The sequence below is a fragment of the Ceratotherium simum genome, chromosome 6 (genome assembly GCF_057802395.1).
Source record: "Ceratotherium simum simum isolate JZ-2026a chromosome 6, ASM5780239v1, whole genome shotgun sequence".
In the NCBI taxonomy this organism is placed as follows: domain Eukaryota; kingdom Metazoa; phylum Chordata; class Mammalia; order Perissodactyla; family Rhinocerotidae; genus Ceratotherium; species Ceratotherium simum.
The window spans coordinates 73152020-73178745 of NC_141905.1; the positions used below are offsets into that span (position 1 = coordinate 73152020).

The window sequence follows — 26726 nt, forward strand, 5'->3', positions numbered from 1 at the left end:
CATTGCCACCCTTTATTTCCTTTCACTTGTGCAGGAAACTGCAAAGAAGAAGCCACAGGGGGCCTCTGTTAACTGTAGTACCTAATGGTGGTGTCCGTCTTTATTTCTCCAAAGAATGTGCTAGAAGGGGATGCCACAAAAGGCCTGATGATGCAAAGGGCAGGAGGGTGGTGACTATCTCAAGCTCATAAGAAGTCTGGGATTGTAACTGAGAATATTTGCCCCCAAGGAGACCGAAGACCATAAAGATGAAGATGAGATGCCCCAAGCAAACTCGCCACCAATAGGTCCCAGTGCTGATATCAGGGATACCAAGCACCCTTGCAGAGTTCCTTCCAAAAGGACCACATTTGAATTTTAGTAAATCAGCTCAATATGTTCTAGGACTGTGGGTATTAAATAAAAGAAGTCAGTGAAATCTCCAAACAATAAGCTCATTCAACACAATCTTTTTTTCTCCCCCCATCTGGGAACTTGAATACAGTTAACATGAATAAATGCTGTTGTGTAAAAACTGGGGGAGAAAAAAAGCGGGGTGGAGGATGGAAGGAAATGGCAGGGTTCCCACTTGTTGGTCTAACAAGAAGGCTAAGACAGTCCCCAGAACCCAAAGGATGCCAGCGTGCCAGGGTAGCCCTGGGGAGATGGTGGCAACAGTCTGCGGTCCAGGTAAGGAAGTCTCTGGAATTTCCCCACCCATGCACTCCCAGCTTCTCCTCTGCAGCCTTCCCATCTTTGCACTCAAATTAGAAGCGGGCTCTTGGGGGTACCCCAAACCTGGTCCTTCCTACGTGGACCAGCCAGAAGCCAGGCCTGACCCTGCATCAGGGAGGTTTCACTTTAAATATGCACAAAAAAATATTTCCTGTCTCTTCCCCCACCTCTACCATCCCCCAGCAAAGCCAAGACAATTAGAACTAAGGACTGCACCAGCTATTATTCTGCAATTCTTCCTGACTATCCCAAGAACTATCCAGACAGTCCCAAGACTATCTGGAACAGACCTGCCTTTGTCAATGCCTAGTGGCTTGGACATGTTTGTGATTAAGAAGAGTTGCACATGTGAAATCCTCCAGTGTAATTCATGGTTGAAAGTGATCTGGGCCCATATGGTCCCCATGAACAGAAGTTCTACAGCCTTCCAACACACTGTACTTAAGGAAGATGGGAAGACACAGATCCAGTTCCTCGGGTCATGGAGCCAGACACAGTTCACCCGAAGAACAAGACAATTTGAGACGGGTTTTGATTTTTCAAAAAATAGAAACCACCAAGATCTTCAGATTCCATTAGGACCACCCCTTCATTCTCTTGGGATTCCACATCCCGTCTCCTGGACCAGTGCAGTAAGGGCTGATGATTCTCATCATGAGGCTTTTCCCTGCCTGGAAACACCAGGACTGACCCCTTACATCACATGGAACTAGGTGCATTATTTTGCTAAATCACGAGTTCTCCCCCCTCAAAAATCAATCCACACTAGCACAGACAAGCAGGACTGCCAAAAACAAAAAGTCAGCCAGGAAATAATTATGGTGCAGACTTGGGTACTCAATTCCAATTCAATAACTTTATTGGTGAAAAAAAAAAAAAGACTTGTAGAAAGGCTGCCAAAGTCAATACATTAGATCCATGTGTGTGTAGCAGCAGAGTTCCCAGGGCGGGAAGCTGGAGCTAATGCTTCGATATTCCACATCCCTCCCTAGGCTCATCTGCTGCCTGGATTTTAAGAGAACTGTTTTTCCTTTTCTCTAAATAGAGGGAGAGCTTCCACCATCTCACTGTTTGTGCCTAATGGAAAAGTCTCTTGCATCTAAGACACCATCAAGTACTCAGTCTTTTTGTTTTGTACCAAAATTCTTCACCCTCTTCTGCTATATCGCCAGATCACTGCAGGCATGACCACACCAAGACCTCAGATTTCTATTTACAACCTGTGATGGCCAACCGTGCGCTCGATGGATTCTTCACCTGATACCACAGTATCACAAACTACTAGGGTTTGTTTTAAAGTCAGCTTTCCGGAGGTATAATTTACACACAGAAAAAAAAATTCCCTGTTAAGTGCATAGGTCTGAGTTTTCACAAACCCCTAGAGCTGTGTAACCACTACCACCACGAAGATTTGAAAAATAAAGATTTCTATCATTTCAGAAATTCCCCTCATGCCCCTTTCGAGTCAACCCCTTCTCCCAGCCCTGGCAACTACTGACTTGTTTTCTTTCCCCATAGTTTCGCCTTTTCCAGAAAGTCACATAAATCGAATTGTACACTGTGTAGGCTTTTGAGTCTGGCTTCTTTCACTTAACATACTGGTGAGTATCACTCGTAGTTAGTTATGAACTGTTAGTTTTTAAGTCTTGGACTTTTGCTTTCTTGTCAAAGAGAGGAAGTGATTGGCTCTAGTTCATCTTTGCTATGGAGAAACCAAATCCTTGATTTAGGGCCTTTTAATAAAGCTGAGGCCTGGGAACAGGGTGACCCACCATCTCCATCTACCCGGGATGTGGGACTTTCAGTGGTAAAACCAGGAAAGTCCCAGGCAAACCAGGACAGTTTGTCACCTTCCTTGGGAAGCTACCTCCAAGGGCAGGCATACACATTCGCCTTCTCAGATTCCTTCTGGGGCGCAAGAGTCTGCGTGCTCTGAGCTACCAGCTAACTCTCTTTTCTCGGTTTAAACATGATCAGAAGGCCAATTTGCAATCTGCTGGGGCTGCGCCCCTTTATGGAGCTCACCACACTCTACCAGGCCTGCAGCTGCCTTTGAAGTCCCTTGGAGGCGCTCAAGGAAATGAGAAGAGAACTCAGGGGTCTGTTTAGAAAACAGCAGAGAAGGGCTTCTGTTGGTGTCAGCGCCCCTCCCCACTTCTCCATGATATTTAACGCCCACAGAGAGACGTGACATGAATGTGCCCTGGGCTCATTCTGTTTTTTGCACCAGTCCAGTGCAATGCACCCAGTGTATTGCCGCTCCTCCTGTTTTTCTATACATTCTCCCTACTCCTCTCTCTCAGTGGGGTTGTTGGTTAGCTTGTTTTGAGACTAATAGGGAGAAGGTGAGAGTCAAATGATAGAAAATTAGTAAAGAGCTCGAAGTTCTTGTTAGAATTTAAGAAACTCTCCCGTATAAACATACTGAGACATTAGAGAAAAGTCAGGGAGGGCCAGGATATGGCTCCACACGTCAGGCTTAAGAATGAGCAGTTCCTTGCCTATCTCCTTTCCAGCTGACCTTGAGCTAGGTTACCAGGGAACGGCTGAGCATCCTCAACTCAGAGCTCCCAATAGCTTCAAAAGGCAGGTATGTGATGGCCATAGCTGGTACCCAAAGTAACCGTGAGGACCCAACCCAAGAAGGCAGGAACTGGTGGAGGCAGAGTCACGTCACAGGGGTTTCGGGGTATCTGCTCCCCTGAATTAATTTCATGTTTCCCTTTCTCAAAGCATTTACCAGTAGCTCTTATAAGTTATTCCACCAAGCAGCCTGTGAGGCGGGTTAGTAATCATTATCTTCGCTTGTACAGATGAGGAAACAAGGCCCAGAGAGATTAATTGACTTGCCCAAGGTCGCACAGCGAGTTAGTGACAAAGGCCAGATTAGAACCCGGAGCCCCGGAGTGCCCAGGCCGGCGCCCAGCTCCATGAGATCCCCCAGCCTTTGGTCCAGAGCATGGGCAGAGCCAGGTCTGTGCCCCCGGGAGCCCTGGAGGCCAGATGAGCTGCTGCAGAGGGCACAGGCAGGCTCATACTCACAAGCAGAAACCTGCAGGATCCTTCTCTGTACCACCAGACAGCAACACCCCTGTGCTGGAACAGACAGAAATAAGGCTCAAGTCGGGAAAGCCAAGGGCAGCCACTGCGCACTTGCATCTCCACTCTGGAATTTGGCTTTGGGATTTTATTTCATTTCCCTTTGGGACTGAGGTCTGCTCTTGAGGGCCAGAGCGTAGGAGAATATGTGCTCCCATTGCCTGGCATTCATTCATTCACTCACTCCCCGGTCAGGTCCCATGCATCTTCTACAGTCATGTGCAGCATAACGACATTTCAGTCAACAACAGACCGCATATACGACAGTGGCCCCATAAGATTAGCATCACCTAGCCTAGAAGTGTAGTAGGCTGTACCATCTAGGTTTGTGTAACTACACTTGGTGATGTTCACACAACAATGAAATCATCTAACAACACATTTCTCAGAATGTATCCCTGTCAAGTGACACATGACTGTAAGTGCCTGGCAGTGCACCAGGGGCTGAGGAGAGGGACACTTGAAGGAGAAAGACAAGATCTCTGTCTTGGAGGAGTTCGGTTTAACAGGGAAAACAGACATATGTACATATAATTCTAAGACAATGTGACATTAATTCAACAAATATTTGTTGAGTCCCTACGATGTGCCAGGCATTGATGAGGCTATACGTAAAGCAGTGAGGGAACACAGAGGGAATCGGGGAGGCTTCCTGTAAGAGGAGGCATGTGGGCTAGGTCCTGAAGATTGCGGTGAGTTTCACTGAGCAGCTAGTCCTTACCTGGCTAGAGGGACACTGATAAGGAAGGAGCCCAAAATTGTTTTGTGCACTTCTTTCTAAATAAACCCTTGTTGTTATTAGAACAAGAATTCTACTCTTCAGAAACGTGATTCTCAGGGATACTGTATCCTGTTTCTGACTCTCTGAGTTGTTGCTTAATCTCATTAGGCCTCAGCTGACCTGTCTCTCAAATGGGAGTGAATAATCCTGTGTTTCAGAGGTGGCTCTGGGCTTCACTAACAATCATTGGAGACATGTTCACACAAAAGTCCTTGAGAAATTCCTCACAGGGCCGATGGCATTCTCTTTCCCACCAAGTCTGCTGCTCTCTGCTCTCAACGGAAATTGGTTGTATTTATAAGAATCACAATCCTAAACTGACCTTTGTTGGGCTGCCCACATTCCCTCCCGCATTTCCCTCTCCTCCTCAAGACACGTCCTCCCTCCGAAGATTCCTCAGTGACCACAGAGCAACTAGCATCAAAGGGTGCTCGGAAAGTTGGAGGGACAAACACTGGACGTTGTTTTCTAGATGGGGAAACTGAGGCCTGGAAAGCTCAGTGACTCGCCCAAGGAAACAGAACATGTGGGTCTCCAGGTTCCAAGCCACTGCCTTCTTCATTGCACCGTGACTGTCTCCCTCATGTCTCAGCCTGGGCTCTGGGCAGACATGCCATCCTCCCTCGGCTTGGGGAAAATCTCCCTTCTCTGAATGACAGAAGTGTTTAGAGAAACATTTCCCAGCATTAAAGGGATTAGGAAGAAAAGTAGCCCAGCTTCCCAACCTTTGAAGCTCATTGGCCCCTCCTGGCCCTTTAACTGTACTTGGAACCAGCCCAGTTCCCAGAGCTCCCCCTCCTCCAGAAGAGGGGACGGGCCCAAAGCAGAATTCCCCTACCCCTCCGGCCTTTCAGCACCAAAGGTGACCTCTCAGTGTTTCTGCTTCAGACCATTTCATTGCCAAAGCATCAAGGGCTCCCACACAAAGAGCTTCAAAGTCAAGAGGGCTCAGAGTCAAGTACAACTATGAGCAAAGTCTGAGCTTAGGATTCTGAAGCATCCCATTTGAGATGCTTTTTAAGCAGTGTTCCCACACCGTTTTAAAGCCTATAATCGCTTAAGGTGAATTACATTCGATTTCTGCAGGTATCACAAGATTTGGTTAAAGCACATCAGGTGAGTATCGAGGGAGTATGCGTTTCACTCCACACTTGCTTTTAATTTTCCAGGTGAGGAAGGTGTATGTACAATTACTTATCTTTTGTCAATGGTTCTCAACTTTGCACATTGGAATCACCCGGAGGCCTTTACAAAAAATACAACGCCTAAGCTGAACCCCTAGACCAATTAAATCAGACTGTCTTGGGTGGGGCCTATATATGCCTATTTTTTAAAGCTCCCCCGATGGTTCCCATGTGTGGCTAAGGTTTAGAACCACCACCTTAGGTAGAACTTCAACGGGGGAAGACGGGAGCTCCTAGGCATGGAAAAATAACAAATACAGATGATTGCTCTGAAGGTGAAATGAGTGTTATCAATCGGCCCATCTCTTTTAATTAGTTTTTCTTTTTCAGACCTTTCCTGACCACAGATCTAATGATGCCCATATAAGCTTTCAAGAATTTTTACTGGCTTGACTCTTCACAGCTCATCTCTATCTTCCAGTACCCTAGAACTAAGTGCCCTCTCCTGGGAATCGGATGATCCGACTCAGAGACAAAAGAACACAGGAAGAGAATGATTACACTTTCAGCCAATTACTGTGATCCAAATTAAAGTCACTATCTCAACCGTGCCTGTTTGGATCCAAGTGTGACACAATTTCAGGAAGCTTCAGCAGGGATGTTCCAAGTGCGATCCACAGATAGCAGGTCAGTCACATTTGGCCCTGGAGGCACTCACCAGCTGGAAGACCAGTAGGATCCAGAATCCTGGACCATGTGGTGTGAGTTCAGCCAATGGGCTCACACACAGTGATACAAGGATGCCCTTGTGAGAGTCATAAATATGTAAACACCCAAGGATGGGAACCTTTTCAAGGTACCCTGTAGAACTTAGCTTATATAACACCAAAGAGATTCACATACAAGATATAGCAACTCTACCATCACTTTTTATGACAACTCTCATAAAAGCTCCATCTCTCTGGGAAGACACATCCACATACCCTCCCCACCACCCCCCCTTGTTTGGGCTTGAGGGAGCCATGGCTGTCTAGCAGAACAGCTTAGAAGGGATGCAGAGCAATTCTGGAAATGTTTCTGCATTAGACATAAGGTGATATTGCAACCACTCTTTAGCTCCAGACATCTCTTTACATCCTATAAAACAATGGAAAATAGCCCAGAGCCTAAAAATGATAGGCTAGTTTTGGAGGATGTATAATATTGTAACAGGCAGGCTGGGGAACATGGAAAACAATGTCTCCTACATCAACTGCTTTACGAGATTTACAAATTAGAGAAAACATTTTGAGAATCTGGAGACAGTGATGAAGCATTCTACCTATCTGGGGGAGGGAGAGCTCAAAATTGGGAATTTAGAAACAGAGAATGAGGCATTCAAACAACAAGTTTTAAAAGTGTCACAAATTAATTCTTCTTCACGATTTTTACATATGTTCTGAGAGCCCAAGTAAATCTTGCTTTTCCATTTAACTTTGTTGTTAAAACCACTAGACCTGGGGCCGGTCCTGTGGCATAGCAGTTAAGTGTGGCACTCCGCTGCCGACGCCTGGGTTCGGATCCCGGCCGTGTGCCACACACCGCTTGTCAGGCCATGCTGTGGCAGCGTCCCACATAAAGTGGAGGAAGATGGGCACAGATGTTAGCCCAGGGCCAGTCTTCCTCAGCAAAAAAAGAGGAGGACTGGCATGGATGTTAGCTCAGGGCTGATCTTCCTCATACACACACACAAAAAAAACCCCACTATACCTAGTCATTCCGTAATTATTCAATCTTACCTTTGAAAAAAAAAAAAAGGCCCTCCATCTCTAACAAGCAAGAGGAGACTACAGATTCTAGTTAGAGTTGCACTGGTTAATCGGAGATTGGGCCCAACACACTCCATTTTCCACAGACCAACTTTTCAATTCAATGAGTGTTCAAAGCACAACTCATCTTCTTCTCAAGTGAATGGGGAATTCTACATTCCCGGTGGGAGGGGAGGGAATCCCCAAATTCCTGGGCTGAAAGGTGTAGTAAACAGTAGCATTCACCAGTGAGACCTGAAATGAAGAGATTTTTCTCCAGAGTCAAACACTAAAAGACGAGTTGGATTAGCCTCTGCAATCCAGATAATTCTCTAATGTATCCACTTATCACTTTGTGTCTGATTTACTGCAAAATGATGAGGCAGATACATGTGTCACCAAAAACAAACACTCTGAACTGGAAACTAAGTTTCCTTCAGTTGGCAAAAATCCCAAACTGATCTTCCAGGGTGGGAGGATTTAAACTCTCAAGAGAAAAAGATAAGTAAGGAGACGTTCCCAGGTCAAGGGCCAAGTCAAAAGCTATTAACACAAACACCTTCCGATAATAACTGGGCATTTGGAAAGAAGACCCAAAACGCTATCATTTGCCCTAGCTTTGAAAGATTAATATGCTGATTTGAGAAAGTAGCTTGCAACCTGGACCTTCAAACAGGAGCTAACATAATTCAGAAAAGGCAGACTCTGAGCTGAAAGGGACCCACAGGTGGACAACTCAAGTCCTGAATTCCCTGTGAGGGTCCCTGCCAAAGGGCACAGAGCCAGAGTTGGGGAGGGAGCCGCAGACTGCCATTTTAGGAGGAGAGGGGCTGCGGCTTCCTCAAGTGTTCGGAGACTACATAAGAGCGCATTCAGTCATTCAGGCACAAAACTGACGTGATCTCAGCAGAATTTGAGACGAAAAAAACCACCCGGTTAGAAATGTGAGAAAGGCTCCAGGGAGGGTTCACAGAAAGAAACCGAAGGTTGCCAACTAGTTTAACCCTGTCCCCTAACCGGCTTCCTGTGCTCCTGGCAAAGACCCTTCCTTTATAAGTGAAGCGCTAAGATTTAGGTCTTTCGCCCTCACCTGTAACCAGGTGACCCAGATGAGAAAAAGCAACGGGAAAATCAAAGGACACGACTAGTTTAGGGAACTAAAGAAGGTCCCGAAAGGTTCCTTTATGTCAGTTTCAGAAATGAGAAACTGCTGGGAGCAAGACTCCTTGGGAATCTCTGCATTCTCCTTTATTACTCTCTCCCAGGGGAAAATAAACACAGAAACAGTATTTCCTCTCTCAGGTTTTGCAGAGACGAGCCCGGGACAAGAAAGTGCAAGAGGCTTCCCCAAAGGAAGGGGGGGGGGGGGAGGGGGCGCCCGCAGCGTCCCGCTTAAGGGGCAGTTTTTTGCAGCTCCTTTTCCAAAAGATCTGCAATCCGAGGCTTCTCGACTCCAGCCCAAGGGCTCCGAGCACGGTGCGAGCTGGGCACGGGACACAACGCCGGCCCCCGCCAACCCCAAAAGTTGCCCAGAGCGCACTGAGCTCAGTCCTCGGTCCGAGACGCCTCCACGCTCCACCTGCCGGGCACCGCGTTCGGCCCCCAATCCCTGCCCCCCTCCCCCGCCTGGGGGTGGAGGAGAGGAGAAGGGCGCGGAGAGAGACGGCTACCGGAGCGGCCGGACGACTAGAATGGCCCGACCAAGCCAGGAGCGGAGCTGAGCGCCACCCTACCGCCCAAGCGCACCCCCTCGCAGGCTCCTTCCCGGGCACTGCAGGAAGCCCTTCACTCCGTCTGGCGCCCGGGCGAGAGGACCCCCACAACTTGCCCCTTTGCCCCCAAGCAGCCTCGCACTGTTCGGACTTCACTCGGGGACTCCTCGGCCCCCGGCATCTTTCCGGGGCGGCTGGGGCTTGGGGGGCGGGGGCGTCGCCAAGCGCACCCTCTGTCCTGCAACAGGTGAGAAGCCTCGCTAAGCCGACCCCCGCCCTCTGCGCCCGGGAGGCTCAAAGGGCCCGGGCCGCGGCCGCCACCTAGGAGTCCACTCGCCCGGCCCGCGGCGCAGCTGTGGCCCCAGTCTTCGGCCCAGGTCTGGGCGGGGGCAGCCGGCTCTGCTCACCTGAGTCCATACGGCACGGGAGGCGCACGCGGTGACGCCCCCCTCCATCCCTAGCCCTCCTTTCGGGCTCCGTGCCGGGCGGGAAGGGAGTGGGTGCGCGCCGCGCCGGGACCCGCGCGCTCACCTTTGTACCGCTCCATCGGGGCCACGGCGTGAGCTCCTCGCTGCTCGGCTGCGGCGCTGAGCTCTCGGCGCTCGGCTCCGCGCCCGGGGCCGCCGCGCTGGCCCCTCCCCGTGAGGTCACGCTCGCGGCCGGACCTCCTGGCGCGCCTGCCGCGCCCGGGGCGCTCGGACCCCGTCCCCGCCCGCGCGCCGACCCCGCCGGGGAACTCCGCGGCCGACGCCGGCGGACCGTCAGCGCTCACGTCCCTGCGCACCCGGGCCCCGCTCACCGCCCGCCGTTCCTTCAAGTCCGGGCCCCGGGAGCGGCGGGACGGAGCGAGACCGGGACGTGCCCAAACCCTGGGGGAGGCTCCGGGAAGGGGCGGGCTCGGGCGCGCCTCCAAGAGCGGTTTTTCCAACCTCGGGGCTGCAAACCCAATGCCCGGAGGAGGAGACTGAGGCCTGAGCCGGGAGTCAGAGATGTGCCTAGAGTGCCTCCTGCTTGACCCCGGGGCCAGTGCGCTTATGCCCTTGGCCTTCCTCGAGGGGTGACATGGGGGATAGGGATGGGAGCCACCGAGCCCTCACCCCGCGCCTGCCCCCTTGTTCTTTGGGAATTGCTCCCACCCTCTCGCAACCTCTCTAGGCAGTAGCCGCCAATCGCACACACATTAGGGCGTGTGAAATCGTCTACTTGCTGCCTTGTACCGGAGCCCAGGATCCCTGGGCGCCATTGTTCCAGGCTCTCCTGAGAAAGACTAGAATTTTGGAGCCGCCTGGACAAATCCGGGAGCGCGCGTTCCTGTGCCAGTGCAGCTGGCGACCGGCCCGGAGGGTGGCATCTATTCCATAGGGAGCTCAGTCTTGCTGTCACTCCACCCCGCGCCGCCGCCCCAAGCAGCGCACTTCCGCCCTTTACCTCTTGCCATCTGTCCCTCCGGTCTCTTAACGCGCCCAAGTCCTCCCCATCCGCCCCTTAAGAGATCCATGTCTTCTTTAAACTTTTCTATTTTCACTTTAAAATCTCAATCATAGTTGGTGCAGGATGCCTGGTTTTTCAACAAGTCTCCCCCAACTTCCTTGAAGGAACACTTAAGGAAGATTTGTTGTCGTTGCTGCTGCTGTTTTCTGGAAAACTTCTTAATTCTTCTTGGAACGGCAGATTTAGCTCTGACGTTTGGAGACCTTCTGCCCTAGCCGTCTGAGAAATATTTTTCTGAGTTCTATTAGCAGCTAACATCGATGGAGCCCTCCTCACAAGGCAGGTGCCAAGGGCTGTACATATACTGCCTTTAATTTTCCCAATAACCCTGTGACATGGGTATTATTATTATTTCTATCATGTAGTTGAAGAAACTGAGGCTTACAGAGGTTAAACAACTTGCCCAAAGTCACACAGCTGAAAAAGAACAGAGCAGGCGTTAAACCCAGGTCGGTCTGCTTCCAGACGTCTATTCGCTAAACTTTTCTGGCGCTCATAGGAAATGCCAGTCTGGCCGTTACCATCTCTTGGAGAACAACGACAACACAGCCAGGTAGGTGCTCTGATACAACTGAAGCGCAAGGGATTCTGGGAGCCCAGTGGAGGGCCCTGAACCAGCCTGGAGAAGCCTCCTGAGTCTAGTAGAAGAGGTGATGGCTGAGCTGAGCCTTAAAAGACGAGTTAGAAGTAGTGAGGTGGCAAGAGAGGCGGAGTGAGTGCAGCCTTCTGGGGAGAAAGGACAGCGGGAACAAAGGCAGGGAGGTGAGCCATTTCAGGGTCACACAGTTGTGTGTTGCTGAAGCCAAAAGGGAGAAGCCAGGAGTGGAGGAGGTGAGGCCGGAGAGGTGCGCACAGGCGTGCTGGAGGGCCCAGAATACCAAGTGATCTGGAAGCCGAGGGGATTGGGCAGCACTGAAAAGGGCGGGGTGCCTCGGGGCTCCTCGGAAGCTGAGTGGAGGGTGGAGTGCAGGAGGCACTTGCACCCACAGGGTGAGAAGTGGCTGAGGGGGTGGAATCCCGGATGGGAAGGAGAAGACCCAGGGCAGAAATATGCAGGAAGTTTGATGCCAAGGCTCTGTCTGCACACAGAGTGTGAGGAAGAAGGAAGAGCCGAAGTTGACCTTCTGGTTTCCAGCAACTTAGGTGAGCAGGTGGACAGTGTGACCACTCATGCACTCAGTCCTCACTTATTACCTGAGGCTCTGTTAGGTGCCGCGTGCTACCAGGCCCTGCAGAGAGCATGAGCCAGGTGGATAAGAGGTTGCTGTTGGGCGTGTGGGTGGGGGTGGAGACAACAAACAGGAAAAGAGATGAGCATCCCTGAGTCAGACACAGAGAGGGGGCAGCAGGTTGGGGTCTTGGGGGGAGAAAGTGGAGGGCCCACAGTGCCTCCAGGGGGCTTCAAGCCCTGGATCTGAGCCTCCAAACTCATCCGTGTCCATTATCTCATTTAATTCTCTCAGCCACTCTTCCAGGAGGGCCAGGCACATGGGGGTTCAAGAAACAGAAAAAGTGGAGGTTGCAGCGAGAATGCTGACAACCCGAGCAATGGAAGGACAGGAAATAGTGTTCAGTGGGCCTTGTGCAAGCTGGAGCTGGGATCCAGGTCAGGCTGGAGGGTGCTCTTGCCTCTTGCATTCTCTTTTTCTCTCTCTTCCCTCCTCCCTGCCTTTCCTCATCTTGCAAATGGCCAGGCATAGCACCTGCTCTCCAATTTACAGTGTCCGGAGACTACCATCAATGGGTCCCAGGTTTCCTTTCAAATTCTGAGGGAGAATCTGACTGTGCAGCTTGTCGTTTTGAAACCAGTCTCAAGTCCGGTGGCTGGTGGTTTTGCCAGATTCCAGCTCTGGCAGTCATCTGGGACCAGCAGGGCAAGGCTACACAGTCCAGCCCTACTCAGCAGGGCTCTGTTCGGGCTGACCCTCCCAAGGGGGTGAGGGCGGGGCTGCCTCTGACTGAGGTTGCTAAGAGCAAAAGGTGGGGGTCAACCTCTCTCCATCCTATAAATGAGGACACCAAGAAGCTAGGGGCCTTGCCTAAGTCACCAAGTCTTTCAGAAGCAGGACTCAAAAATCAGATTTTCTGATTCTAAACCCTGTGCTTTCTCACCCCCACCCTCCCACCCCCCACTCAGTTGGGGCTTTCTCAGGACTCTAACTGGACAGGGCTTTACCCCAGCAAGTCCTCTGGTGGCCATCTGTGTAACCACTTCTCATAACCGCACCCCCACTCTGCAGGCTCCGGGGTGGCTCCACATCTCTATCACGCCTGTTCCCTCTCCCCTTTCCCCCTGGCTGGCTCCAGCCCTTTAATTATCTCTTTCTAAATCCTCTCTAGTTTATTGATGGAGACTTGGCAAATCCCAGATTCTCTAGACAAACAGAAATCAATCAGAAATGTATGCAGAGCGAATTTAAAATGGGGATTTGCCACCCTTTCCAAGAATGAAACACTACTTAGAACCATCAATAGGAAACTGAGGCCTCCGGAACGCTCAGCAGCAGCCACCCCCCCCCCCCCGCCCCTTCTCCAAAACCTGGGAGAGTTTAACCCCATGTCCTTAGTCACTTTGCAACTTCCACAAACGGGCCACTCACATTCAAATTCTAATTAATTGAGTATCTGGCCTCCGGGATCAGATGATTTGGTTTCCAGCTCATTCTCAACTTTCTGAGTGCTACAACGGATCCCACCCCAGACCCCCAGGATCCGAAATGGGCTGTTCTGCTGCAGACAGTCCTGAAACCAAACTGAGTGCCCCGACCCTGGACACTAGGTGGTAGGTGTTCCCATGAAGCTCAGCTGGGGTGGGGGTGCATCAGGCCCTCTGGGTGTGGGGTGAAGGCATCTGGGATACAGATAACTGAATGCCCGGAAGGCTTGTTCTCCAGTTATTCCTAAACCAATTCTCAGTGGCAGAGAGGTTTCTCCAACCACAAGGGGGCTTCTCCAGCTGAGGCAAGGAGGAAGGGTGCCCACTGGAAGGCAGTTGCTTTACAAACTTTACCCTGTTTAATTCCCACAATGATCCAGGCAGCAGATACCATTTCCCCTCATTTCACACATGGAAACCTTAAGTAACTTGCCCAAGGTCACTGCTGGGTCTCAGATTGATGAAACAAATAATTATGGAGGACATGTCAGGTCTGGTTGGGTGGGCATGCGGTGAGATGAAGCAGGAGGAAGGTGGCATCTGAACCAGGCCTTGAAACGATGAATTAATTCTTGTTTTATTTATTGTAATAAAATATACATAACAAAATTTACCATTTTAACCATTTTTAAGTGTACATTTCGGTGGCATCAAGTACATTCATGTTGTTGTGCAACCATTACCACCATCCGTCTCCAGACCTTTCTCGTCATCCCAACCTGAAACTGTACCCATTAAATAATAAGTCCCCATTCCTCCCTCCCCCTCGCCCCTGGTAACCACTATTCTACTTTCTGTCTCTATGAATATGCCTATTCTAGGTACCTTAAATAAATGGAATTATACACTGTTTGTCCTTTTGTGGCTGGTTTATTTCACTTAGCATAATGTCCAAGGTTCATCCATGTTGCAGCATGTATCAGAATTCTATTCCTTTTCAAGGGTGAATAATATTTCATTGTATGTATATACCATATCCTATTTATCTACTCATTTGTCAATGGATATTTGGGTTGTTTCCAGCTTTTGGCTATGGTGAATAATGCTGTTATGAGCATTGATATACAAATATCTGTTCAAGTCCCTGCTCTCAGTTCTTTTGCATCTATACCTAGGAGTGTAATTGCTGAGTCATATGGTAATTCTACATGTAACTTGCTGAGGAACCACCAAGATGTTTTCCACAGTGGCTCTACCATGGTACATTCCCACTAGCAATGCATGAGGGTTCCAGTTTCTCCATATCCTCGCTAATACTTGTTATTTTCCTTTTTCTTTGATTATTTGCATGCTGGTGGATTTCTTTCATTTTTTAAGACTCTGAAGTCAACATGGCATGAAGTTAACATTTCTTGAATCTGAGTGGTTGCTACATGAGTGTTTTTGTGTGTGTGTGTGTGAGGAAGACCAGCCCTGAGCTAACATCCGACATCAATCCTCCTCTTTTTTACTGAGGAAGACTGGCCCTGGGCTAACATCCGTGCCCATCTTCCTCTACTTTATATGGGATGCCGCCACAGCATGGCTTGGCAAGCGGTGCGTCAGTGTGCGCCTGGGATCCGAACCTGCAAACCCCAGGCCACCGAAGTAGAGCACGCGCACTTAATCGCTATGCTGCTGGGCCGGCCCCAAGTGTTTTTTATATTATACAGTAAAGACTGCTGGCTGGGACCAACCTCATAGCTTTACGTTTGAGGAAACTGAGGCCTGGAATCTCCAAAGTGGAAGTGTTCATTAAATACTGAGGTGATGGAGCCTCTCAGCTGGCATGTTTGAAATACTCCAGAACTTAAAAAATGATAAATATTTGGCTTAGAGAAAGCAAGCAAATGCTGAGAGGAAGGGGAGTAGATGGAGAGGGGGGGAGTGGGGAGGCTAGAGCAGGGGGACTCCTGGGTGCCCCCTGAGTTGGGCTCCATGCCAGAGTCTATAACAGGTGACAATAGGGAAAAGAAACATCGGCATAATTCTCTGGACCTTCTGGTGCCTTCAGCTGCACATCTCTCCAGGCACACCCAGCACAATGGAGGGTTACAGGCCTACAAACTGGGGCGAGCATGATTGCTTTTAGCTGCACTTCTATGAAATTTTCAGCTTAGGAAAACACCCCTAGTCTATTCTGGTCAATATCCCTATAATGATTTAGTTTATGTAAAGGGACTATTTATTTTTATAAATTTCCTTAAAATACTCCTCTGAGGTAGAGTAAATGAGAGGCGACTCTCTAAAGAACTACATAATTGAAGAACAAAGAGTCCAAGAATGTCAGTTTGGGAAGTAGTTCACATAGGACCCCTGACTTCATACAGAGCAGTCAGTGATTCCAGGAACAAGTATGCTTGCCCAGGTCACGCTGCGGGACGAGGGCTCACAGCCCAGAGCCCCAGGCTCCTCCCGGCCTCCTGTCTGTGGCCTGAGTGTCCTGGGCCCTCCTTGGTCCCTAGGACCATAGATAGACAGGGCTGCTGGGTTTCCTGACTCGTGCACAAAGGTTACATTCTCTTCTCACAGCTCTGGTGCTAGCTGGGCCCCCCCCTTTCTCTCCCACTCTGGACAAGCACACTGCTTGCTTTTGTAAACTACTCCCCACCCTCCAGATTCTGGTGTGCCACCTCCCTCTCCAGAGGAGATCAAAGAGTGACCCTCCCTCATCACCTTTCTCAGTTTCCTCCTGAAATCACACATCCACTCTTAGTTAACAGGTAGGATTCTCAGACTCTCCGTTTGGGTCTTCTCTCCAGTAAGTTGGGGTTGAGGGGAGCGAAAAGACAAATTTTCCAGTCATCTTCCCACCAAAATCAGAGGTTCTGTAACTTGGTGGACAAAGGCATCTTTGTTCCGTCTTTTTCTCTTCCCATTTCCCTTTTGTCTTTGCCTAACACTTGCCCCAGCCCATCTCCAGGTCATTTGCCTCCCATTTCCTGCTACAATTCCCAACCCATCGATGTAGAACATTTCAGAATTGTTTGGAAACTTGGAATCAGTAGCGATTCCAACCATGTGACCTGCCTGACATTAAGGATGCAGGATCCCAGAGAAATGCCAGCGCCTGCCCAAGGGTACCAGCAGCTGGTGGGTGGCACCAGCACCCAGACGATGTCTCCAGCAAGAGCTCTTCTTCTGCCTGCTTCTCTCCAGGGCTCAGCTGCCCTTTCTCCTTGGAGAGTCCTAAACCCGAGTCACCCTGATTGTCACACAGTGCCACTGAAGCTTGCCTGAATTCTGGTGCCTGGGCAGTTGCCAGGGTCCTGATCTTGGAGTCACTTCCTGGATTGTTTTTGCTGACTCTTCCCATGATTGCTAAGATCATTCTTTCTCAGATGAGGCTCAGGCAGAATGCAGCTAGACCAGAACCGGCAGCCCCACAGGTTCCTCAGGGTCATTCACTCATGCCTGGAAGCAGAGGGCACTTCCTGCTTTTCCCCTTCCAGAATGTCCTTCCCCACCTCAGCAGAGTCTCAGCTGGTCCTTCCAGATCCAGCCCAAAGGCCTTCTTCCTCCATCAAGGCTTTCCAGAATGTCTTGAAAGGATTGAAGTGTTGAAAGGATTCTTGAAATCCTGTAACACTTTTTCCCCCCAAGACTCATTTCTCATTTAATAACAGAAAATCATGACCATCTTTTTAGGTCTTATCTCTTCAAATAGACTATAGGATCATGTGAGCGGGATCTCAGTGGAGGCCCCTTGGTATCCAGTCTGGGCTGGCAAGCCTTGAGTGTTTGGGTTTACGGGGTTGTTGTGGGTCTGTAGACCCTGCCACAAGCCCACAGCCACTCACGCTGAGTCGCCAGCCTCTGCAGTCTGTGCTTCCCCAGCGCTGCGCTGCCAGCGAGCCTGGCCCCCCAAGGCCTCTTGGGGCTGCCAGGACAGCACACCAGGCCAGAATAGCTCAACCTCTTAATCCTTCTCCATTGAGCATGGCTGAGCTTCTTCAGACTCTCAGTCCCGCGTTTCACTGTCTCCTGGTTGACATGCCTGGCTACCACTTCTTCCAGCTCCTTGGTACACTCTCTTTGGGCCCCTTTCCAACGGTTGGATGGAGTGGAATTTTAAGTCTTTTCCCCAAAGTCGTTGATTCGGGTAAAGGGTGGACATGGAAAGGAATTATTTAGGGATTGGCCCAATCTCGCAAAAACAAAATTTATTAGTATCTAAGGAAAAGCAGGTGGGCACTGAAGGGGCTCCTGCCTAAGCAGCCCCTGGGGCAGGCGGGGGTGGAGTGGAAGGCCGTCTGGAGGGTACCGGTGCATCTTTGTGACACTGGGCCGAGATCCTTCCCCTACAGGTCCTGTGTCCCGCTTCCAGCTCACCAACCTGCCTACCCTTAGACTCACAGCATGTTTTTTCTTTAAAAGTGCCAATTCAGTTCAAGCCTCTCAGTTCAAGCTGGTGACGGAGGTGCTGAGAGATGGAATGACTGACCTGGAGCCACATGAGCAGGACTGGGGCTGGACTCTGGGTCTCCTGACTCACAGTCCAGGGCTCTTCCTGCAGCAGCCACTGTGCTGAGGGTAAACCCAGGGTCTTAACTGTTTCCTCCACGATGAGAAATGTTGTCACATCTGGCCAAGGCCCCTGGGCCTGTTCTTCTGCCCAGACAGCCTTTCCAGAGTCCCAAACACCAGGCTCCTCACTATGAGGACAGTCTAGCACATAGCAAATATCCACAAATATTTCATTCATGAAAGATGAGGTGTTCTCCATGGGAGTGATTGCATCCCCAAGGGGACAAAAATTGGTTCTTAGGGGAGGGTGAGAAAATCTTGCATATAGTATACAAATATACACATATACATGTAATATATAAACAGATATTAAAATTTCATGGAGGAGTAAGATCCCGGCCGCCAATTACAATGTGTTTGGGGGAGTCTTCCTCACACCACCAAGCAATTCTCTGACACCAGCTGGGTGTCCCACAATTCACCTCAATTCTGACATTGTCTACCTGGAGATAGCGTCAGATCCCACAGGATAAGGGTTCAGTCCTGCAAGACTGCCCCGTGCTGCCTCTACTTTAGACACCAATCCCAAGTCCAGGTTGTCATGTGCTTCTGACTGGTGGTTCCAAAGACCTCCTCGGGTTCGACTGATTTGCTAGAGTGGCTCACAGAACTTAGAGATACATTTACTTACTAGATACCTGTTTATTATAAAAGTATATTATATTATAGTTAGATATTAGATATATTAGCTATATTATATACTATACAGTATATTATAACTCAGGAACAGCCAGATGGAAGAGATACATAGGACCAGGTCTCGGGAAAGGGCGTGGAGCTTCCGTACTCTCTCCAGGCAAGCTGCTCTCCCCAATCTCATTGTTCACCAACCTGGAAGTTCTCCGAACCCTGTTCTTTTGGCTTTTTATGGAGGCTTCATTACACAGGCACGATTGATTAAATCAATGGTCACTGGTGATTGATTCAACCTCCAGCCCCTCTCCCCTTCCGGGAGGTCAGGGGGGTGGGACTGAAAGTCTGCAACCCTCCCATCACATATTGGTTCCCCTGGCAACCCTCTCCCATCCTTAGGAGTTTTGCAAAAGTCACCTCATTAACATAAACTCAGGTGTGGTTGAAAGGGATTTGTTATGAATATCAAGACACTTTTTTCTGCTCTTATCACTTACAAAATTCCAAGGGTTTAGGAGCTCTGTGCCAGAAACGGGAGAAAGACCAAATATACATTTATTATGAATCACAATGTCATGGGGAGCAGTTAGGACACAGAGGTGGAGGGTGTGTCAGATGCTAAGCATGGTTCCCAGTGCTTTATTGGATAATAAATTGCACAAAGCCCTTAAGGGATTAATAGCCTCAAAGGCGAGACCAGAAACTCCATCATTACTGGCAAAGGAGACTAATCTCCTAAGCCATTGCTTCAGACATTGACGTGTATAGGAATCACCTGCGGATCTTGTTAACATTCAGATTCTGACTAGTAAGGTCTGGGGTGGGACTGGAGAGTCTGCCTTTCTGACAAGCTCCCAGACGATGCCAAAGCCGCTTGCAAGGACTACAGATCGAGGAGCCAAGTATTAAAGACGCTGCCCTTTCCCACCATTAGTCAACCTGAGGAAATGGTGTTTCCCTGTCTCTGCTGATGGCTGCACATTATTTTGACATCTTAGAGGGCCCACAATAAAGTGTCTAGAAAATTTCACGCTGGTAAATTCAGGAACAAAATCTTCAAGACGGGTTCATCCTGCAACTTGGGGTCAAGCCCGATCTCTGAGTATTTTGAACACTGTGTTACAAAGAGCTCCCTTCAGTGCTCCTGCTGGAGCACACAGTTGTCCTTGTTTTTCTTACGTGATCAAAATACTTCGGGGGAGGGAGGGGAAGAGACGGAGAAAGGAAGGGAGAGGAGAATCATTGCGATGCAGCTTCCTACCTTCCTTTTGGAAACAGCCTCAGGTAGCCACCATTTTTTCTGGCAGAGACTACCGAGAGAATGTAAATGGGAATCATTTATAGAGGAACCTTCAGCAGGGCAGAACATTTGAAACCAGGCCACTACAATCATGTAGTATCTGGGGATCTCCTTCTGTCACTCTATTTGAATTTTTAGTGTAATTCAAGCAATGTTTATGGAAGGTCCCAGAGCAGAAGGGATTGGGGTGTGGGGTTTGGAGCCAAGAACAGGCAGGGCCTGGATGGCAAGGAACAACAATCGTTTTTTTTTAATGCATAGAGGAGCAGTTTCCTCAGAAAAAAGAGAAAGCTGTTAACACATAAAGCTGTGGCAACTTGGATCTTTCAGAGAATGAAGTTGCAAGTGTGTTTGACTTGTGGATTTGTACTTTGATCTGCCTCATCAACCTGAGGGCTCCCGGTAGCTTTCATACCTTACCTCACTCAACTATTGTGGCTTAATTCAAACAACAACTGGGAACACCAAAGTGCTGTCTTAGAATCCATGGTCTAGCAAACAGGCGGGCCACCTTCAGGGGGTTGTAAAAGTGGAACAGCTTAGGAAGCTGTGAAAATGGTTTTCCTGAGCAGGGTCATGTCTTGATTCAAACATATCCTTCAGAGACTGGCCCCATGGCTTAGCGGTTAAGTGCGCGCACTCCGCTGCTGGCGGCCCGGGTTCGGAGCCCAGGCGCGCACCGCTTCTCCGGCCACGCTGAGGCCGCGTCCCACATACAGCAACTAGAAGGCTGTGTAACTATGACATACAACTATCTACTGGTGCTTTGGGGGAAATAAAAATAAATAAATAAAGATTTATTAAAAAAAAAAAACATCCTTCAGACTGAAGAGTTAGAGAGTCTGGGTTAGAATCCCAGCTCCATCTTTTATGATCTGTGCGACATTGGGCATGGTTCTTCATCTGTAAAAGGAGGATAATAATAATACCTATCTCATAAACATGTTGTAAGGATGCTATAGGATGAAGCATATAAAAAACTTAATGTAATATCTGGCATTGAGTGAGTGCTCAAAAAATGGTAGTAGGTGCATTTAGAAAGTGCTCAAGTCTTAGGCAGGGGGTGGAGGAAAGAGCTAAGAGCTTAGAAAGTTGTTTCTTGGGGCCAGCCCCGTGGCTTAGCAGTTAAGTGTGCGCGCTCCGCTACTGGCGGCCCGGGGTTCAGATCCCGGGCGCGCACTGATGCACCACTTCTCCGGCCATGCTGAGGCCGCGTCCCACATACAGCAACTAGAAGGATGTGCAACTATGACATACAACTATCTCCTGGGGCTTTGAGGGGGAGGGGAGGAGGAGGATTGGCAATAGATGTTAGCTCAGAGCCGGTCTTCCTCAGCCAAAAGAGGAGGATTAGCACGGATGTTCGCTCAGGGCTGATCTTCCTCACAAAAAAAAAAAAAAAAAGTTGTTTCTCTACCAATGCTTTCCTCTGTGCGCATAGAACCCAATTCAGTGCGCCTCACCCTAAGCCATAAATGTACATCCCACCTGCCCAGGCTTCTTGCCCACTCCCCACCAGGGAAAAAGCCAACACAGCCGCTTCTGAGCCTGTTGTGACAGAGCTCTGGAAATGCACTGCCCTTGCTCTTGACTGGTGCTTTTCAAATCTCCCATCCTTCTGCATCTCCAGCCAACACTTGGCTGGATCTTGCTTTTCTTCAAATCGATTGCATCTTTCTCCACTGAACACTTTTTGTTTCTTACAATAAAAATGAAGCTTTATTTACATCTTTCCAAATTAATTGCCTTCTTGGCGTTGGATGTGTTTTTAATTGTTGAATTCCATCTTATTTATATGTCATAATTTTTATAACCATTCTCCCACAGAGGGGTGTTTGGATGAGTTCTAGATTTCAATATTTTAAATAGAACATCTAAAACATCTTTATACAGATTCTCTTTCTTCCTTTTTAAAAAAGTTTTGAGGGGCCGGCCCTGTGGCTTAGCAGTTAAGTGCGCGCGCTCCGCTACTGGCAGCCCAGGTTCGGATCTGGGCGCGTACCAACACACCACTTATCCGGCCACGCTGAGGCGGCGTCCCACATACAGCAACTAGCAGGATGTCCAACTGTAACATACAACAATCTACTGGGGCTTTGGGGAGAAAAAGGAAAAAAAAAAAAAAGGAGGAAGATTGGCAATAGATGTTAGCTCAGGGCCAATCTTCCTCAGCAAAAAGAGGAGGATTGGCGTGGATGTTAGCTCAGGGCTGATATTCCCCAGGGGAAAAAAAAAAAAAGTTTTGAGATATAATTGACATACTGTACAAGTCACCCATTTAAGGTGTACAATTTAATGGTTTTTAATATATTAACAGAGTTGTGTAACCATCACCACAATTAATTTTAGAACATCTTCATCGCTCTAAAAAGAAACCTTGTACCCATTAATATTCACCCTATTCTCCCCACGCCCCCAGCCTTAGGCAACCACTAATCTATTTTCTGACTCTATAGATTTCCCTATTCTGGAAATGGCATATAAATGGAATCATAGAATATTCCCAAAGACCACTCCATTACATGATCTTTTGTGGCTGGCTTCTTTCACTTAGCATAATGTTTTCAAGGTTCATCCATGTTGTAGCATGTATCAGTACTTCATTCCTTTATATTGCCAAATAATATTCCATTATATGGCTATATCACATTTTATTTATCTATTCACCAATTGATGGACTTTTGAGTTATTTCCATTTTCGGTCTATTATGAATAATGCTGCTATGAACATTCCTGTACAAGTTTTTATGTGAACACGTTTTCATTTCTATTGGGTCCACTGCATAGTTATGCTCTTAACCAGGTGTTGCTCCCTGTGGTTTAACTCTTGTTCATATGTTGAACTCATGATCTCCCTCTCCACCCCAAGTCTGCTCCTCTTCCAAAGCACACGACAGGTTCCACCACCTATCCTGTTGCACAATCCAGAGACTTACCCGTCAACCTTAGCGCCTCCCTCAACTCCTCCATCCTCCCCGCCACTGCAGCCCATGTCCAGTCCAGTCGCAACTCAAATAGAATCATTCCCCAAAGAGGGCTTTGCTGACATTCTAGAATCAATCAGGCCATTAATTTTTACACACTTATATCCCTCTCTTTATATTTGTAGGATTATTTGATTAATGTCTGTTTGCTCACAGTTTTGTCTCAAGTGCTTAGCATAGTGCCCACTTTATAGAAAGGCTGTAAGCCTCTCAAGATTGGCTATATATCACATTTCCTTTATAATATCCCACAGATCCCAATACACTAATATTGTCAATAAACATTTGTTGACTTGAACTGCTTTTATTTCCTTTTTTTACAATATTTTTATTAAGGTATAATTTACATATAGCAAAATTCACCCATTTCAGTGTACAGTTCCGTGAGTTTTGACTAATGTATAAAGTCGTGTAATCACCACCACAATTAAGACACAGAACATTTCATCACCCCCAAATTTCCACGTGCCCCTTTGCAATCATCTTCCTCCCACGTTATTCCCTAGAAACCTCTGATTTGTGATTTTCTGTCCCTATAGTTTTGCCTTTTCCAGAGTATCACATAAATCTAATCATACATTATGCAGCTTTTTGATTCTGGCTTTTCTTTCACTCAGCATAATACATTTAAGCTTCACTCATGTAATTGCAATAGCTCCTTCCTTTTTATTACTGAGTACTATTCCATTGATGGATGAACTACAATTTGTTTATCCATTCCCCAGTTAAAGAACATTTGGGATGTTTCCAGATTTTGGCCATTTACATAAATCAGTATAAACATTCAAGTACAGGTTTTTGTGTGAACCAAGGTTTTGGTCTTACTTGGATAAATACCTAGGAGTGGAATTGTGGGGTCATATGATAAATGTATGTTTAACCTTATAAGAAACGGTCAAACTGTTTTTCAAAGTGGTTGTATCGTTTTGCATCCCCACCAGCAGTGTGTGAGCATCCCAGCTGCTCCGCATCCTCACCAGCACCTGATATTGAGAATTCTTTATCTAGTCTGGATTCTAGCCCTTTATCAGATATGTGATTGCAAATATTTTGCCCCAACTGAGGCTTGTTGTTTCATTCTCTTAATGATATCCTTCAAAGAGCATAAGTTCTTAATTTTGATAACCAATTTATCACTTTTTAAAAATTTTATGGGTCATGCTTTTGGTATTGTATCTAAGAACTCTTTGCCAAACTCAAGGTCATGAAAATTTTCTCCTAGAAATTTTATAGGTTTAGTGTTTACATTTAGGTCTTCAGTCCATTTTCTTTTTTATCTTGTGAATTTTTTCATCTGCTTTAGGTCCCAAATCTAATCTATGATTTACTTGTCTAAGCTGCTCTCCAGCCTTTAAGCTCTTAGAGGGGAGGGACTGTGTTTTCTCTGGGTGGGGTTGGCATTTGCATGACCCTGAGAGTGAGCTCTCCTTGAATTGTGAGCCCCCGGTACCTCACTTGCCTCGCCCTAGTCTCTGCCCCTTATTTTATTCATGTTCATATTTTCCACAACACCAAGCATTGGTTCTCTCACTTTAGATCCTGAGTAGATGTTACTGAAATTTAAAAATGAGACATTAGACTCGAGGGCTGCTTATCCCATTGAAAATTAAGGGAAATTAGCACAACTAGGAAAAATCATTTCTAGTCATTCAACAAGCACTGACTGTACATTGCATATCTACTATGTGCCAGATGTTTGAATGCTCCTCGGTGGCCCAGACCTCCAGGAAGTTATTTTATCCTGTGTGATCTTCTTATCACAGTGTTTATCACATTACCCAGAAACCAGGAATACAGCGCTGTATGGCCAACCAAAGTGCTCTAATAGGACGTTTTTTAAATCTGAAACACATTCAGGTGGAAGTAGCAGTGGATAGAGAAATAATGTGCGAGCCCTAAAAGCAGAAAGACAACTTTCTACCTCAAGTTTGAGGAAGACCAGACGTGAAAAGACAAGGGCTGAACTTCCAGGGCGATTTCCCTCTAGTTGCACTACCCACACCCCGACTCCCACCCCACCCCCACCCCCCAACATGAAAGAGTTTTCATGGAACATCCACTGTCTGGCGACCTGCGGAGAAGGGAAGGGGACTTTCTCCACTCAAGGGTCGGAGATTCAAACACTCAAGGAAAAACCCAGTCTGTCTGGAAGCTGACTTCCTGGCTATCTTAATCTGTTGGAGCTACCACAACCAAAATACCATAAATTGGGTGGCTTATAAACAACAGAAATTTATTTCTCACAGTTCTGGAGGCTGGAAGTCTGAGGTCAGGATGCCAGCATGGTCAGTGAGGGCCCTCTTCCAGGATGCAGACTTCTCCTTCTATCCTCACCTGGTGGAAGGCGCCTAGGGAACTTTCTGGGGCCTTTTTTATAAGGCACTAATCCCAGTCATTTGGACTCCACCCTCATGACCTGTCACCTCCTAAAGACCCCAACTCCTAATACCATCACCTTGGGCATCAGGATTTCAACATATGAATTTTGGGGGGACACATTCAGACCATAGCACTGCCCTGCTTCAGAATGTTTTACAGCAGGCACTCGGTGTCAGCAATGATGAGAGAGTCACCCTTGGGTGTCAAAGCAGCCGACCTAGACATGTGTGGGCTTTGCTTACAGAAGGGGTATTTCAGTGTGCTGGGGGTGGTAGGTAGATGCTCCCCCGCACCTTTGCTCATGTGTTTGGGCAAAGAAGACACAGTGGCTAATGAAGGACAAATCCATTCTCACCTCTGAAAAGATCTTAAAGAACTTCAAAGCTTTGACAGAGCATTTTGTCTCAGACTGGAACAAATCCATTTAAATACCGTGTGTGTGTGTGTGTGTGTGTGTGTGTGTGTGTGTGTGTGTGTGTGTTTTCTTTTCTTTTAAAATGGTGAACATAAAGCTTAGTGATTTGAATTTCTTAAGCACCTCCGGGGCAGGAAAAGACTCATTAAAAGAAACTTCATGACCTTGGCATTTTGTATCGTTTAAAAGTAACCAAATACAGAAAATGGAAATGAGATGTCAAGATTTCAATTTTAATTTTAAAGCAAACATAGTCCCTTCCCAGTGATTAATAATTAAAATAAACTTCATACATCTAAGGAGGAACAGCTGAATTTGGGCACTGTTTTTAAAAACTATAATTTGTGAACCACCAGCCCCAGAATCACTTGAGAGGTTTGATAAAAATCTCTCTCTCTCTCTCACACACACACACACACACTTACATGCACACACAATCACACACACATGCACAGAGAATTAATGGGTCCCACGTTAAACCTATTGAATCAAACTCTGGTGGTAAGGCCTAGGAGCCTGCATTTTTAATAAACTCCTGGGATATAGACATGATCACTCAAGTTTTAAAACTGCTAATGTATGGGCTCTTTTCTCTTCATGGTGATAACACTCAATGCTAAATACTAATAGTACTAACAATAATAATGATAATATTTTGCTAACCATTATTGAGTGTTACTGTGTGCCTGTTTTAAGTGCATAACATGCATTAACTCACGTAATCCTCTCAGCGGCTCTCTGGGATAAGCATCTTCATCCTCCTCACTGTGGCAATGAGGAAACTGAGGCATGAGTAACTTGTCCAGGTGAAGCCGTTGGTCAGTGGCTCCCATCTAAAGGAGTCAGCACACAGGGTGCCTGATGGCCTACAGGGGAGGGTGGAACTTGCAGGTCCCTTTGCCCCTGAACCTGGCAGAAATGGTGCATGCTGGCATCAATGCCCTGAGTTCTAACCTAGCCTAGGGCCAGGCTCCACCCTAACAGCAAAGTTCCTTGTGGGAGGAGGAGACCTGCCGCCATCTGATTGGCCGACCCTGTTCTGCCCAGAGGGACTCCGTTCCTAAGGTGGGTTGTGCCTGCTTCAGGCTTCACCTGCTGAAAACATTCCAACTAGGTTGAGCCATTGAGGCCTGCTAGGCAAGCCA

General features: G+C 47.8%; 1 protein-coding gene across 7 annotated transcripts in view; it reads right to left on the bottom strand.

Annotated features, from left to right (window-relative positions):
* The window catches only part of AFAP1L2 (actin filament associated protein 1 like 2), a 107338-nt gene extending 96052 nt beyond the window's left edge, over positions 1–11286 (bottom strand). For 3 of the 7 annotated variants that reach the window (XM_087432640.1, XM_087432639.1, XM_087432645.1), the window contains exon 1: positions 9749–10086. In XM_087432640.1, coding sequence (XP_087288766.1) covers positions 9749–9764 — 16 coding nt within the window. In that variant the 5' untranslated portion in view covers positions 9765–10086. Of the gene's footprint in view, positions 1–9624; positions 9710–9748; positions 10087–11229 lie in introns of those variants that run through there. The other 4 variants (XM_087432643.1, XM_087432642.1, XM_087432644.1 and 1 more) reach the window with 3 other exon arrangements.
* Positions 11287–26726: the final 15440 nt, after the last annotated feature.